Source organism: Amblyraja radiata, chromosome 37 (genome assembly GCF_010909765.2).
Source record: "Amblyraja radiata isolate CabotCenter1 chromosome 37, sAmbRad1.1.pri, whole genome shotgun sequence".
NCBI classification, from domain to species: domain Eukaryota; kingdom Metazoa; phylum Chordata; class Chondrichthyes; order Rajiformes; family Rajidae; genus Amblyraja; species Amblyraja radiata.
Genome location: NC_045992.1, coordinates 6261952 through 6278662, shown reverse-complemented (window position 1 = coordinate 6278662; position 16711 = coordinate 6261952). Strand labels below are relative to the sequence as shown.

The window sequence follows — 16711 nt, the reverse complement described above, 5'->3', positions numbered from 1 at the left end:
CTTTGAAAGACTGATCAGGTGAGTTCCAGATAATAACCGTGCTGAATTCCTCGCATCCCCCCATCTATCTTTAGGCCTTCACTTCTTTGAGTGTGACCCCCTGCTCCTTGAATTACCTGTTGATGCAGTTTATCTCTCTCTATCCCATCTAACCCAGACATGATCTGGTGTAAAAGATGGACACAAAGTGCTGGAGTAACTCACCGGGTCATGGGCCTGTCCCACTTTTTGAACATTTCAAAATCCAGCGGCGACAAAAAAAATATCGCGACACCCGAGGAAACGCCGCGCGTCAATGCGTTGTAACGCCGAGACTTTTTTGGTGACCTGTTAGTCCGTCAATGATGTCGGCAGTCGCCGAAAAAATCGCCAAGTGGGACAGGCCCTTTAGGCAGCACTTCTGGAGAAAGATGATAGGCGACGTTTTGGGTCGGGAATTTTCTTTCTACAGATGTTCATCAGTGATAGGAGCAGAATTAAGTCGTTCGGCCAATTGAATCATGGCTGATCGATCTCTCCATCCTAACCCCATTCTCCTGCCTTCTCACCATAACCCCTGATACATGGTCGTGTACAGCTCTGGTAAATGTCTTCTCTGTGAAGAATGACCCCAGGTTCTCCCTACTCCAGTATAATTTAGCACCTTTGATTGGGTCACATTTTTTCAGACAGGCGGATGTGGGCACATGGGAGGCAGCTTGTGTCCCACCAGCTCCAGCACACTGCAATCAAAGATAAATTGCTATATGTACTGGACACCTGAAATGGAAGTGTTGTAAATATTCAGATCAGATAGCATCAGTGGAAGGAGAATCTATATTTCAGCACTTCATCAGAAGAGTCCCATGGCCTTTGAGCTGAATTTTGTTTCCAAGTTTCCTTCCGCATAAATGTTGTCTGTCCTGGAATGAAGTGGGGTGCTTTGTTCTGGGACGATACCATTGCCATTGTTGGGATGGATTTAACTCTTGAGTGGTAATTCAGTGGGAGCACGTGTTGTCAGAGGCACCATCTTTGTCATTCAAAGCCTCAGCCACGACTCTTGAGAGGGCGGCACGGTGGCGCAGTGGAGGAGTTGCTGTCTTACAGCGCCAGAGGCCCGGGTTCGATCCTGACTGCGGGTGCTGTCTGTACATTCTCCCTGTGACCGTGTGTGTTTTCTCCGGGTGGGTGCTCCAATTTCCTCCCACATACCAAAGCCATGCAGATTTGTAGGTTAATTGGCTTCTGTAAATTGTACCTAGTGTGTAGGATAGAACTGGTGCGAGCAAGTATCAGCTGGTCGACGTGGACTTGGTTGGTTGAAGGAACTGTTTCCGCGCTGTATCTCTAAACTAAGCTTCGGAAAGTCTTAATTTTATTTCACCTAACTCCATAATCGTACAAGCTGTTCAGTGTAATATTGTGACAAGCCTCATTAATTTTAAGCCCAAGATTTTTTTAAATTACCTCTAAGTGTAGTTTAACAAGATTGATTTCTATGCTTAGTGGGGCTTTCGTGATCTACACAAGTTGTGCTTGATAAATATAAAACTCTTCTCGTGTGCTAAAGGCATATTTGTTTTATTGACTTCCGCAAGGTAAACGTTAGTCTCTGTGAATCAAAGGTAATGATCTAATGAATGTGATTGAGTTTACAGAACTGGCATAGGCACACGTCCGCTCGGTCCGCATTAACCAACCTGATCTCCCGGTGGCTCAGCTCTGCAACTCCCCCTCCCATTCCGAATTCGACCTTTCTGTCCTGGGCCTCCTCCATGGCCAGAGTGAGCACCACCGGAAATTGGAGGAGCAGCACCTCACTTGGGCAGTTTGCACCCTAGCGGCATAAACATTGACTTCTCCAATTTCCGGTAGCCCTTGCTGTCTCCTCCCCTTCTCAGCTCTCCCTCAGCCCTCGGGCTCCTCCTCTTCCTTTCTCCCTTCTTCTCCCCGCCCCCCCCCCCCCCACCTACATCAGTCTGAAGAAGGGTTTTGGCCCGAAATGTTGCCTATTTCCTTCGCTCCATGGATGCTGCTGCACCCGCTGAGTTTCTCCAGCACTTTTGTCTACCTGCCATTGGCAAAATAATTGTTATGAGTCCATTAGATTAATTCAAAAGGCTAGCGAGTTTTCTTACCTATAAAGGAAAAGTACTAATTCTGAATGTTCGATAATTTCAGAATGGCAGGAGAGGGGAAAAAAAATTGTGCTTTCATTTTGACAAATAGTGCTATTAATAATATTGGGCTCAATACATTCACTTGGAGTACAAGCAAGTGGTAGGAAAGTGAGTTATGCAGAAGCCCAACCTTGATTGTATTGAACAGGGGAGGAACATTTGAAGGCTGTCTAGGCTCTGACTCCTTCTAATGTCTGAAGGAGAAACTGGGAACTGCGGATGCTGTTTTGAAAAACGGACACAAATTGCTGGAGGAACTCAGCGGGTCAGGCATCATCTTTGGAGAACAGGGATAGGTGTAATTTGGTTGGGACCCTCCTTCAGACTGATCAGTCTGAAGAAGGGTCCTGACCCGAAATGTCACCTATCCATGTTCTCTAGAGATTGCTACCTGACCTGCTGAATTACTCCAGCATTTTGTGTCTTTTTTATTCTTTCCAATGTCTTCCTGATTCCTTGTGAGAAGTAACTTCCTTCATCCCTGGGCAAGGAGGCTTTTAACCTTTTTGAGAAATACATCTTAATTTTAGTGTTTCGTGGAGGATTAATAATGGTGGGATTTGTAAAAGGAAATATAATTGTAGATTCTTGATCTCCCTTGTTGTGATACGGGCGTCTCTTGCACTGTTTGTCAATTAATATATCGGCTGACATTGGTTTGGTTTAGTTCAGTTTTGAGATACAGCGCGGAAATTGTATATCTCTAAACATTCAGCCCACCGGGTCCGTGCTGACAAGCGATCTCTGCACACTAACACCATCCTACACACACTAGAGACTATTTACAATTTTACCAAGCCAATAACCTCTACGTCTTTGGAGTGTGGGAGGAAACTGGAGATCCTGGAGGACGACAGATGGCACAATGGGCTAAGTGTTCGGCTGGCAACCTGAAGGTGGCCGGTTCGAATCCTGCTTGGAGTGTGTACTGTCGTTGTGTCCTTGGGCAAGACACTTCACCTACCTTTGCCTGGGACTAGAGACGGAAATTAGCTACCGATTGGCTACAATCTCGCATATTTACATGCAAATGTTCATTAATATGCACTGTCCCTATAAACAAAACATTATAAACAAAACATCCCAGAGAAAACCTACGCAGGTCACGGGGAGAACGTACAAGCTCCGTCCGGACAGCACCCGTAGTCAGGATTGAACCCAGGTCTCTGGCGCTGTGAGGTAACGACTCTACCGTTGAGCCACCATACAGGTTGTCAGAACAGGATTTTTATTTTTAACACGGTGTAATAAAAAGAAAATTAAACAGAGCCAACTGTGATGATTGCATCTCTTGCAAATATTCTACCCATCAATAGGTTGATGTGACAGGTCACTGCATTATATTGATATTTTGTGGGCTGTTACGACATTAGTGCCAGCCCCACTACTGGGTTGTGTCTTATTGATTGGTGGAGTGCAATGTTAGCTTTGGTAGATGCATATAATGGTATTAGTAGCTGCATTGTACCAAATGTCAGCTTTTGTGCTTGGTACATCGACTGGTTGTTGCGATCTGATCAAATGTATAATTTTTAGTTGTTTTTGGAACAATTATCACAAATGGGGAGCAAATTGGAACTTGTTATTTGTTATTTGGAACTTGTTATTTGGAACTTCAAGCTTGCCATGCCATCAAACTCAACAGCGATAAGACAGAATTCCTCCTCATAGGCTCCAAAGCCACACTCAGCAAAATCAATAACCCCACTCTCACCATCGACGGCACCACTGTCTCCCCATCTCCCAAGGCCCGCAACCTTGGCGTGATCTTTGATTCCATCCTCTCCCTTGAGCCTCACATCCGCCATGTCATTAAAACCTCCTTCTTTCATCTCCGCAACATCGCCAAACTCAGACCCTCTCTCACACCGCCCGCTGCTGAAAGACTCATCCATGCCTTCATCTCCTCCCGACTGGACTATTGCAACTCACTTCTCCTTGGCATCAGCTCCACCTACATCAACCGACTCCAACTGGTCCAGAACGCAGCCGCCCGTCTCATCACCCACACCAAATCCTGGCATCACATCACTCCAGTCCTCAAACAACTTCACTGGCTTCCCATCTCCCACCGGATCACCTACAAAATCCTGGTCCTCACCTACAAAGCCCTCCACCATCTGGCCCCCCCATATCTCACTGACCTCCTCTCCCCGTACCAACCCTCACTGTCCCTCAGATCCACATCAGCCGGTCTCCTCTCCATCCACAAGTCCAACCTCCACAGTTTTGGGGACAGAGCCTTCTCCAGGGCAGCTCCCAGGCTCTGGAACTCCCTCCCCCAACTGATCCGCAATTCCGTGTTCCTCACCATCTTCCAGTCCCGCCTCAAGACCCATCTCTTCACCTCTGCCTATCCTTAGCCCCACGTCCCCGTCCCTTTTCATCTGTGCATTAATTGCCTCATACTGTGTTTTGTATTGAATTCTGTCTTTACTTTGTGTACTAGTCATGTCTCTACTATTTATTTCATTCCCCTTACATGTTTTTCCTCTACATGCTCAATTTTTGTAAGGTGTCCTTGAGACTCTTGAAAGGCACCCATAAATAAAATTTATTATTATTATTATTATGAATAGATGTGACTCCTGTAGAACTATGATCCAAACTCTGAGATTGACTTCCTAAAATGCTAGTAAGCTGTACTGTCAATTCATTTCGGACCCGAAACATCACCTAATCCTTCACTCCATAGATGCTGCCTCACTCGCTGAGTTTCTCCAGCATTTTTGTCTGCTGTCAATTTGTTATGTCAGACTGATATACATGAGATCCCAATGCTGCGGCACTTTGATTTTAGAAGATTCATGTCCTTGTTTTCTTCTGTGTAATGAGATAAATGAGAGAGATTTCCTGCACTGTTGCCACTTTACATGTTCCTTTGAGAACATCTCAATGTGTTTGACTGCCAGTGAAACGGAAATACAAAAAGTACTGCAAATAGTGGAAATCTGAAATGAACCAGAAATTGCTGGAAAAACCCAGCAGGTCAGGCAGTATCCATTGAAAGAGAAACGTTTAACATTTCAGATTAGGACCCTTTCATATGAATTGTTATTTCAAAATAAATTAATGGGACAATTTATGAGCACTGGTATGTTGTAAGTTAAATGGAGCTTTGTTCCGCCCCCATCTATCTTCCAGCATTCCCCCCCCATCCGCCATCAGTCTAAAGAAGCGTCCTGACCTGAAACATTGCTTATCCATGTTCTCCAGGGATGTTGCCTGACCCGCTGAGATACTCCAGCACTTTGTGTCTAACCAACTCTGGTTATTCTCTAGGGGCATGGAGGATATCATTCCCGCATTTTCCAACACAAGTTGCTCTCAAATTCCTTGAAGGACTGTGGAGAAGATGTTTCCACTGGTGGGAGAGTCTAGGACCAGAGACTGCAGCCTCAGAATAAAAGGACGTACTTTTAGGAGGGAGATAAGGAGGAATATCTTTAGTCAGAGGGTGGTGAATCTGTGGAATTCATTGCCACAGAAGGCTGTGGAGGGCAAGTCAGTGGATATTTTTAAGAGAGAATCTCAAACAGATTCTTGATTAGTACGTGTGTCGGGGGTTATGGGGAGAAGGCAGGAGAAATGGGTTGAGAGGGAGAGATAGATCACCCATGATTGAGTGGTGGAGTAGACATGATGGGGCAGCTCCTATCACTTGTGTATTTATGAAACCAACTGAAATGTGAGCATTCAACATGTTTGCTGCTCTTTGGTGGATGGGAGGCAGAGCATGCTCAAGGGTTAGCAGGGATGCGTTCAACTCTGGGAGACCATTCTGCAGGAAATGTGGCAGTTCTATGGAATGGAATTAGCTCCACCATTGAAAAGCAAAGCCCATGGCAAATGGAGATCGTGGCCACAGGCTGGCACTCCAATATTAATCCAATTTTCAGACCGAGTGCCTTGTGAAAATGAGAAAAGCAATCTATAGAATCTCCATTATTTTTTTGTCTTTTGTACTTTAATTTTTTTAAGTAAGCTATCCACACGTTCTTCTTATGTTGTTTTAAGATTCATTTTTGTGATGTGGGTGTTGTTAGCTGGGCCAGTAATTGATTTCAAATCCCTGTGTGCCCTTGTGTAGTTGAGCTATCTTGCTAATCTGCTGCTATTTCTGTGCATAAATTATTGCCACAGCACTTAGAAAGAGAGTTCCAGGATTTTGAAGCAGTGCTGATGAAGGGAAGGTGATTTATTTTCAAATCCAGGTGGTGTGAGACTTAGTTTAGAGATACAGTGCGGAAACAGACCCTTTGGCCCACCAAGTCCACGGCAACCAGCGATCCCCGCACTCTTAACACTATCCTACATTCACTAGGGGCAATTTACAATTTTACAGAACCCAGTTAACCTGCAAACCTGTACGTCTTTGGAATGTGGGAGGAAACCAGAGCAACCGGAGAAAACCCACAGGGAGAACGTACAAACACCCGTAGTCAGAATCAAAACCGGGTCAGTGAGGGCATTCTGATTCATATGCTTTCCTTGCCCACCTAGATGGCAGAGGTAGCAGTGTTGGGAGTTGTCAAGGTACATGCCCAAAATGTCTTTCAAGCTCCAGAGGCGATGCAGAAATCAAGCACGGCTTGTCATAAGATTTCCTGGATTTAGATTTGGGATAAACTGATTTGGTCCTTTGAGGAGGCAGCTAGAAGTGCATGTTACGTATTGAAAGTAATTAGGAATACAACATTGGGAAGGAAATTGCAAAGAATATTAATGTGTAGAGTGATTAGCCAACTGACCTCACTCCTCCACCACATTTCTTGTGGCATTGCTTAATGAGGATGGACTCCAGTGATGTGTTTATAATAGTAATTGAGAACAGCTCACGGACTTTCAAAGATGATTCATGTGCTGCGTGCAAACAAATATGTGCCAGCCGCTTTCTGATTTTTATGGATTCTGCTTTGGGGCCCCCAAAGTTCGGTTGAGGTCCATGCCTGATTCCCACCTAATCGCAACACAACCTGGCATGTTTGGCGTCTGCAGTTTGCAACTTTTCTTTACATGGATTTGACCTCCAGTTTAAAAATTCTCTGCAGCTGTTTGCCAGATGTGTATGCACGTTCATAAGTGATAGGAGCAGAATTGGGCCATTCGGCCCATCAAATCTACTCTGCCATTCAATCATGGCTGATCTATCTTGCTCTCTTAAGCCCATTCTCCTGCCTTCTCCCCATAACCCCTAACACCGGTACTAATCAAGAATTTATCTCTGCCTTAAAAATATCCATTGACGTGGCCTCCACAGCCATCTATGGTAATGAATTCCACAGATTCATCACCCTCTGTCTTAAGAAATTCCTCCTCAACTCCTTCCTAAAGGAACATACTTTAATTCTGAGGTTATGACCACTGGTCATAGGCTCTCCCACTAGTGGAAACATTCTCTCCGCATCTACTCTATCCATTGCATCTTCTGGCAACGTTGCTAACTAATTTTGCAGTGTGACTATGGGAATATAGGAATGCCATGCAATTATGTTACATGCTATAGAAATGGATGTGGTGTTTCCGCATAATGAAGTCAGTAAAAGTGAATTAATTCATTTGAAATTAATCAAAAACTTTGGTCCCTTTAATAGGTAGTCATGAATGTGAAAATTATTCATACCCAAAACCTTTTATAGATTTAAAAAAAAAATAAGTCTGCCAGTAGATTGGAGTTGATCATCAGTTAAGTTCCATTATGTTACATATCTCGCCTCTGAAGGATTTTCTGAATTGTATTCCAATTAATACACTTTGATTTGCAGTATTTTGCCCTTCAGGATCAAGATTTAGATTGGCAAAATTAACCTTGTGCGGGCGTTAGAAAATCGCTTTGAGATTTACATTTTTGCTTTTCATCTTTATTAAATCATCTCGGCAATTATTCCTCAAACCCGCTCAAACAGACTTAATGGCCAGTAATTCTCTTGGTTTATGGAGCTTGCTGTGCACTAATTGGCTGCCCATTTTCTGCATTGGAACATGAGAAATAGAGGAAATAGACTGAGAGTCGACAGTTCAGTCCCTTGTGCCTGCTCTGCACTTCAGTAACCTCCTGGCCCATCTGGTCTTCTGCATCAGCAGTAATCCCTCCCTGCCTTCAATATCAAGTCTGTTGCTCTTAATCTTTTTGATACTGAAGTAGCGAACCTCCACAACTCTCTAGCTTAGGTGATCTCTGCACTATAGACTTTCCCCGTTGTCAAGAGTTATGGTGGAGTAGACTTGATGGGCCGAATTCCGCACCGTTCACTTGTGAATGGAAACTTTATTCAGTAAAAGTGCTAGTTTTCCATCGTTTGACACCGTTGGCGGTGTGAAATACCATGGACCTTTCTTTATTGATGTACTTTTTCAGACCTGAGCTGTCATGTTGCCTCTATTCATCCAAAATCAGCAGTGACAGAGAGAAATATATTCTGAACCTTTTTGAAAGTCAAGAAGGCCACAGGAATTCACGGCCACAGCTTTTTCCCCCACTAGTAAACGTTGAAGGCAGGACCACATTTTTGCACCATTGGTTTATTGATACAACCCTTTTAGAGACTGAGGAGTTTAGTTTAGAGATACAGCGTGGAAACAGGCCGTTCGGTCCACCGCGTCCATACCGACCAGCCATCCCCGCACGTTATCAGTATCCTACACACACTAGGGACAATTTACTGAAACCAAGCCAACAAACCTACAACCTGTTTGTCTTTGGAATGAGAGATCTCAGAGGAAACCCACGCGGTCACGGGGAGAACGTACAAACTGCGTGCAGACAGCACGCGTAGTCGGGATCGAACCCGGGTCTCTGGCGCTGTAAGGCCACAACTCTACTGCTGCACCACCATGCTGCCTTTCTTCCATCTTACTTGATAAGTGAGGGGTGAATGGGTTGCAGTCTTGGAACCGAAAGGCATGTTTCCAACAAGAACAGAAAAACGGTGAAGGTTCATGTCACTTGAGTGTGATATGGAAAGTAGCTGTAATGAGTAGTTGGAAAAATTGGGCTTTGTTCTTTTAGATACCATGAGAAGAACAAACAGACAAATTGGGCTAAGCCATAGTCACCCCAGGTGTGTGGAGTTTGACATTGTGCCTTTGACCATTGGTTCCACCATATTGCAAAGACTGATATGGCCCAGCACTGTAAATTGCCTCTAGTATTTAGGTGGTTGGTCGAGTCTGGTACGGATTGATAGGAATGTGATGAGAATAAAAGGGAGAAGTGTAAGTTGATGTTTGATGGTCAGTGTGGGTTTAGTCAGCCTGTTTCCATGCTGTACCATGGATTCTGGTTTACTGGGATAAGCTGCATGTTCATTGTATCCTGGTCACTGCAGTCTAACCTCTCTGAAGCAACCCACACATCTTTCCCAGCCCTTCTATAATGTTCCATCAATGAAACCCGGGACCTTTTTTTATTCTGCGTTAGCAAATACTTGCTTCCTGTGAGCTAATTCTGTTCTTCCCTTAGTAGGTCTCTGTGATGCCTTGTCTAACGGCCACGGTTGATGCTAATGTATCATTTACCTCTGCCGACATGTAGCAGATGGGTAAAATGGTCCTCTCCTGCTTCTTTCAAAGTGCGTTGCTGCCAATGAAGTGCTCAGTGCAGTGGCTGCTGTGATATGGAAAATTGAGCAACCATATGTATGCAGCCACTGACTTCAGAAAGAAATAATGAGCAAAATTCGATTTAGTAATATTGATGGATAGATATTGATAGGATTAATCAGCAGTTTCTCTTGAAAAACATGACCTAAGATCTTTTATGCAAATCTGAAGGGGGGCACAAACCTCAGTGGAGTTTGAAGTACCAAATGTTGTTTAAGAATCTGAGTGTTTATCTTTGTCTAATGAAGCCACGTCTAAAGATTCAGCACAGAATCAATGCTCCGTTAAGTGTAGGAAGGAAATGTAGATGCCGGTTTACACCAGAGATGGACACAAAATGCTGAAGTAACTCAGCGGGACAGGCAGCATATCTGGAGAGCAGGAATGGGTGACGTTTCGGGTCAAGAAGACTGAAGAAGGGTCTCGATCCGAAATGTCACCCATTCCTTCTCTCCAGAGATGCTTTTTGTTTTTATCTTCAATGTTCCGTTACATTAGCCTCAAATTTTGATCACAGACTTTGGTCCTCAACCTACGATGTTGTGACTCTGAAACAAGAAAAGCACCAGTTGTTTTGGCTTGATGCAATTACTATTGGAAGGCTGTTTATAACGGCGATTACATTGCCTCATGTAGGTTTAGCGGGTGCATTGGTCTTTTATTTGCACATTGTTGCTTTACGACTAATCTGAAAGCATTAGCATTGGGAGAGCAAGTCAGATTAAATGCAAGAGTCTTTAAGGTCAAGTTTGATCGCAGAAGCCACTGACTCAGAGGAAAGAATGCAACTGATGAGCCAAACTCAATGCAAAATGCCTTTTTAAGTAATGTCATGGCCTGAGTGAATCTTGTGATCATGTAAGTGCACACTGGTACATTGCTGGGATTCTTTGGGTTATAATCAAGGATGTTTGCTACTATTGTGCAGGGAAGAACTGCAGATGCTGGTTTAAATCGAATGATTCAGCACAGGATCAAATCTCCGTTAAGTGTAGGAAGGAAAGGTAGATGCTGGTTTACACCAGAGATGGACACAAAATGCTGAAGTAACTCAGCGGGACAGGCAGTATATCTAGAGAGAAGGAATGGGTGACATTTCGGGTCAAGACTGAAGTCTGAAGAAGGGTCTCGACCCGAAACGTCACCCATCCTTCTCTCCAGAGATGCTGCCTGTCCCGCTGAGTTACTCCAGCTTTTTGTGTCCATCATGTTTGCTACTATTGATGACTTAAGACTTTTGCTGATAACTTTGCTTCAAACTTTGGAGTGAAACTTTATGATACACATGCTAAACTGGGATCATTAACCCCAGACTTGGTTAACCTCTTGCTTCCGGCCAACAAGGTGATGGTAAATGATGTGCAATCAGCAATGTTCCATGCTGGTTAATGATGCTTGAAGGAATAACGACCAAGCTCTTTGGCTGTTCATCTCATTCTGCAATGTTTCTCTCATAGCTGGGAATATTTGCAAATGTCTTTGCAGGACTAAAAACAAAATATGCTGGAAATACTCAACAGGTCAGGCAGCATCTGAGGATAGAACATTAAAAAAATAAGCAGGAGTTGCCATTCAGCCCATCGCCTCTTTTCCAAGATCTTGGCAGATCTTTCATTCCCGTGCCACTTTCCTGCATGAACCTAATTTCGTTAGATTCCTCAATATCTAATAGCTTTTGGTGTCTGTCTTGAATATTCTGAGTGATGAACCCTGCACAGCCCTCTTGACTAGCAAATTTCAAAGATTAATAGTCCACCCTGCCTCCGGTTGACCTGATTGTATTTGAGACGGTGACTGTTGCTTCCAGAGGTTGTGCATAATTGCAAGATTATATATCTATTCCAACTCTCTCTCAATAAAAGCAGCATCTCTGGAGAGAACTAATGGGTGACGTCTTCAGACTGTTTCTGATCTGATTCCTTCATCCAGTTATGAGCTGCTGAGCCCCCCTATATTGATCACTGTAATGTCTCTCTGGCCACAGCCTGGTAACCCCCCAAAAATAATCTTTATTCCTGCTCTTTCTATCCAGTAGCAACAGTAATAGCAATCCACAGCATGTTGTCCAGCAAAGAAGTCTGAAGCAGGGTCACGACCCGAAACATCACCTATTCCTTTTCTCCAGAGGTGCGGCTCAGTTGCTGCAGCATTTTGTGTCCACCAATCTCGAAGGGCCTGTTTCCGTGCTGTGTCTCTAAAAATAAAACTAAAAACTAAAACATAAATAACTTTATTTAAGCACATCACCACAGCTGCCAAGTCTACATTCTGTATGTAATGTTTTTGACATAAAGAAACCATTAACTTTTCAGGTTGATCATCTTTAATCAGAACTGATACAAAGTTGGAACTTTTAACAATAAAATGTAAGATGCGGAGGAAGTGGGGCAGGGTGGCGAAGGGTATAAAAGAAAGATATGCAAATTGGGCAAAAGCAGGAGAGATTAAATTAAATAATAAACTTTTTGAAAGAACATTTCCTCCTCGAGACCCTCGTCCAATGGCACTAACTGACCCTTTAACGATCAGATTTATGGGCTACATTTTTAAGGGTTCCAGGTGGATCGGCCTGGTCTGCTGAGTTCAGGCCTGGAGATTTGACAGGCCTGGAGATTTGGATCTCAACGCCCGCTGCTTGTGAGGGCTACAATCTTTGGTTCATTCACCCGTGCATTTGGGAGTCAGGCCTTATGTGTCCAGTGATGTTGCAGCCACAATGATTGTTCCTTTGCTATGGGGGAGTGTTCATTGTACCTAATCTCTATCGCACTAAAACTCCTTTCATTGATTTGCAGGTGTGCCAGAGGTTTCCAGTGTGGAATAATCAGCGGGTGTTGTACTGTTCCAGTACCTCTCTACCTGCCAGCGGTGAGTAGCACCAACATCTCTTGTGAATACGGGCCACGATCTCGCTTCTTGAAAGATCCCCCTGTGATTGTCCGTGTGACTTGCGCAAACAGAGGCGACGCTGCCGAACGCCAGTTCAGGAAACTGCTCAGATAGATCAACAACACATAATTACCCAGCGACTTTCATGCAGGAAGATATCCCAAGAGCTTGACAGATAGCATGAACTGTAGCATCACTATGCCTTGGCAGGGTTAGAAGATAAACTGAGAGTGCAGACGTCATTTAAAGATGCACATTAATAAAAGAAAATACAATGGTTTACAATTTGTTCTACAAACTGATGCAAATTGCCCTCTCTTGCCACTAGTTGGACAGCACCTCCAGTAGTGGGAGTGTTTAATTACATGGGCCACAGCTGCTATAATGTATAACAAATAACAAACTGCTGGAGGAACTCAGTGGGACGGGCAGCAACTGTAGAGGGAAAAGATTAAACAACATATTGCGATAAGGACGCTTCTTCAGACTGATGGAGGGTAGATAGGTGAGGGGAAAGGTTGGGACAAGAGCTAGCATGTGATGGGGGGATTGAGGTGAGGAGAAGTTGATAGAGCAGATGAAAAAGACGCAAATTGCTGGAGTAATTTATCAGGCAACTGAACCATCCTATCACCAACCAGAGAGCGATCCTGACCTATCATCTACTTCATTGGAGACCCTTCAACTATTTGTAATCGTGCTTCACTAGACTTCATCTTGCACTAAACGTTATTCTGTTTTATCCTGTATCTGTACACTGTGGACGGATTGATTGTAATCATGTATTGTCTTCTGCTGACTGGATAGCAGGCAGCAAAAAAAGCTTTTCACTGTACCTCGGTACACATGGCAATACACTGAACTAAACTAATTGATAAGCCAAACCAAACTAACTCTGAGTCAGGCAGCATTTCTGGAGACTGTAGATGGGTGATATTTCAGATCGGGCCCTATATTCAGACATGAAACGTCACCTATTAATGTTCCCCATAGATGCTGCCAGACTTGCTGAGTTAATCCAACACTTTGTCTTTTTTTGTAAACTAGCATCTCCAGTTCCTTGTTTCTGCTGTCTTCATGTTCTCTTGAAACATCTTGGAATATTTTGATGATGTTAAATGTGTGATACAAAGGTAATATTTGTTTGCATGGAGGTTCTGTGTTCGGTGTGATAAACAGGCAAGCAATCCCCTTTCATTGAAAACGGTGTGTGGGGGAATAAATGATTTGTGTAGTATTTTCTTAGCAATCCTTTCACATCAATTTACCAGGTGTATGTACAGAAGGAAGTGAAAATAATGAGTTTCCTGCTTTAGAAGTTGTTGGGGGAACTGAAAAAATATTTATTTTTCTCCTGACCAGTCAGTTTTGTGTTGCCTTCAAAGGGAACTGTGTATCTATTCATATCTCAGTTTATTTAGTCGCCATCTGTCATATGCTACAATATTTACATTGAACTGTACCTTGGTTCTCTTGCAACCTTCCCTTACCCAGTTGTTGGCTCGTTTCAGTGACCTATCACTATAGGGGCCAGCGGCTCAAAGGGACTTGGGATTAGCGTGTAGGCTGTTAATATCTCACCGAATGATGCAGGATTTATTCCAAGTGCCTCCCTTCGTATCCAGAGTGCTGAAATATCAAAGAAGACCAACTGGTGGTACAGCATTACAAATCCCCGTCCCGCCTATGCCTGGGGAACCCTGTTCCGCCTTATGTTGAGAAGTTCTGGTGATCGCACCATGGCAAGGAAAATATTGTCCTTGGAAGGAAGAGGGTATAGATTTGCCGCAATGATACTGGACTCCAAGGGTTGAGTAATTTAATAAGTTTGGATAGTATTATGTGGAATTTAGAAGGCTATTGATAATCTGATTGCTTTCATGCTATCAAGGGATATGTGGTGGATGGGAGAGCAACTATTTGTATGGATTAGGATGTCTCAGACCAGATGGCATAGCCAAAGGTTGGAGCCAGGGCTGTCAAGAGTGAAGTTGGGGACTTTTGTGAGAAGGTGGTAGAGATGTGGAAGTCTCATCCTTAATTGATACACGGACAATTGTTCAATCTTATCAATATTGGTTTATTATTGTTACGTGCACCAAGATACAGTGAAAAACGTTATTTTGCATTCTTCATAAGTTCACGTGACAAGAGCAGAATGAGGCCATTCGGTCCATCAAGTCTACTCCACCATTCAATCATGGCTGATCGATCTCTCCTCCGAACCCCATTCTCTTGCCTTCTCCCCATAACCTCTGACACCCGTACTAATCAAAAATCTATCTATCCCTGCCTTAAAAATATCCACTGACTTGGCCTCCACAGCCCTCTGTGACAAAGAATTCCACAGATTCACTGCCCTCTGACTAAAAAGATTTCTCCTCGTCTCCTTCGTAAAAGAACATCCTTTAATTCTACGGCTATGACTAGTCCTAGACTCTCCCACTAGTGGAAGCATCCGCTCCACATCCACTCTATCCAAGCCTTTCACTATTCTGTATGTTTCTGAGCTGTGAGGCAGCAGGTTGGACTGCAGGTTTAACATCTGAACGAGGACCACCTGGTGACAATGTGGGAAGCACTGATCAGCTGGAGCCTCATGAACCAGTACAAGAACTACTCTGCCAGCAGTCAGCACTTGTGCATTAGCCATGTCGCACCACATTAGCAGAATAATCCAAATTAATAGCATGCTTCATGGCATCCCAGATGTAACATAATTTGAATGGTGGGTTGTCAGTGATGCTGAAACTTGTACAGTTTGAGGCATTTTTATCCACTTGACTTTGAAGGCTGCGACACAGTGGGCTTGTCATGTTTTTGATGTTGGCAGTGATCCAACTGCACACTTGGAGCTTCTTTCATTCATTTACTTTTTTATTGTCTGTTACGTCTCTTACTTTTATTGTTTCTTTCCTCTCTGTCCACTGTTCCACCTCTTGCCCCACTGTCATCACTAACTTGTAACCTCCCCCACGTGTGTGTGTGTGGTGTGTGGTGTGTGTGGTGTGTCTCTCTCTTTTTTCCCCTCTCCCTCATGGGTGTAAATCTGCTAACAGTATTATGTTTCACCATGAGCAGAGGGACAGCATTGGCTTGTATCTGCTGCTTGACGCAGGGCCAGGGTGCCGCTGTGTGTTTGCTTTATCCGAGGTACTTGATACTGTTCAAATGGGAGACGCGTGGAGAAGCAGAGTTTGGGAATGTGGCCAGTTACCTGTCAAGTGGACGGATACTCTGCTCCCGAAGACCTGTACCCGATGGGACTTCAGGCACCACCTGCGTATCCATGCCGATGTGGAGATTGTCATGCACTCTGTGTTCTGGAAACGGCTTTGAGCGAACGAGCATCTTTGACAGGCTTGACAAGGCTGGGCTACAGAGCTGCCATCTGCCTCTATACAGAGTCTGTTGCTCCAACTGGCTGTGTTTCAGCCACTTGCTGAGAGATCAGAGGATGAGTTACCACTGGTATTGTTTTAATTTGCAATTTATTGTAAGATGCTTACACTGTGAGGCGCATACAGTCCTGAGCAACAGCAGTAACTCCAATTTGTAAGCTGTTTTCAATAAAGCAAAAAAATAGTTTGTATCGGGTAATTCCAATGTGGTATTGGGGCAGATAATCAAAAATTTGTTCAAGGAGTGACCACCTTAAAGAAGAGTGGTCGTGGCAGATGTACGAATGTGGAGCGATTTTAAAAGCAGCAACCTCCTGGTTATGTTGGTGGACTAGCATCCAGATACGCGCTCCATTTTAGTTCAGCGATCCTGCATGGAACAGGCCCTTGCGTCCACCGAGACCACGCTGACCATTGATCACCCGTTCACACTAGTTCTACATCACTTTCTCATCCATTTCCTACACGTTAGGGACAATTAGGTTGCAAAACCCTCGGGTGTTTGGGATGTGGGAGGAAACTAGACGGGTGATTTGGAAAATTATGTTCAGATCCCACCGTATCTCTCAGGAAATTCAAGTGAACCTGAGGAGAAAACAGACTATGGAGGAATGTTACAACATTTTGAGATTTAAAAAATCAAGCCTGTAATTTATC

The 16711-nt window shown here is 43.9% G+C and overlaps 1 protein-coding gene across 2 annotated transcripts in view; it reads left to right on the top strand.

Annotated features, from left to right (window-relative positions):
- The window catches only part of mcu (mitochondrial calcium uniporter), a 107973-nt gene that overhangs the window by 72790 nt on the left and 18472 nt on the right, over nt 1-16711 (top strand). Inside the window, exons 2-3 of one of the 2 annotated variants that reach the window (XM_033012421.1) lie at nt 3059-3065; nt 12560-12632. In XM_033012421.1, the coding sequence (XP_032868312.1) occupies nt 3059-3065; nt 12560-12632 (80 nt within the window). The remainder of the gene's footprint in view (nt 1-3058; nt 3066-12559; nt 12633-16711) is intronic. The other variant, XM_033012420.1, reaches the window with a different exon arrangement.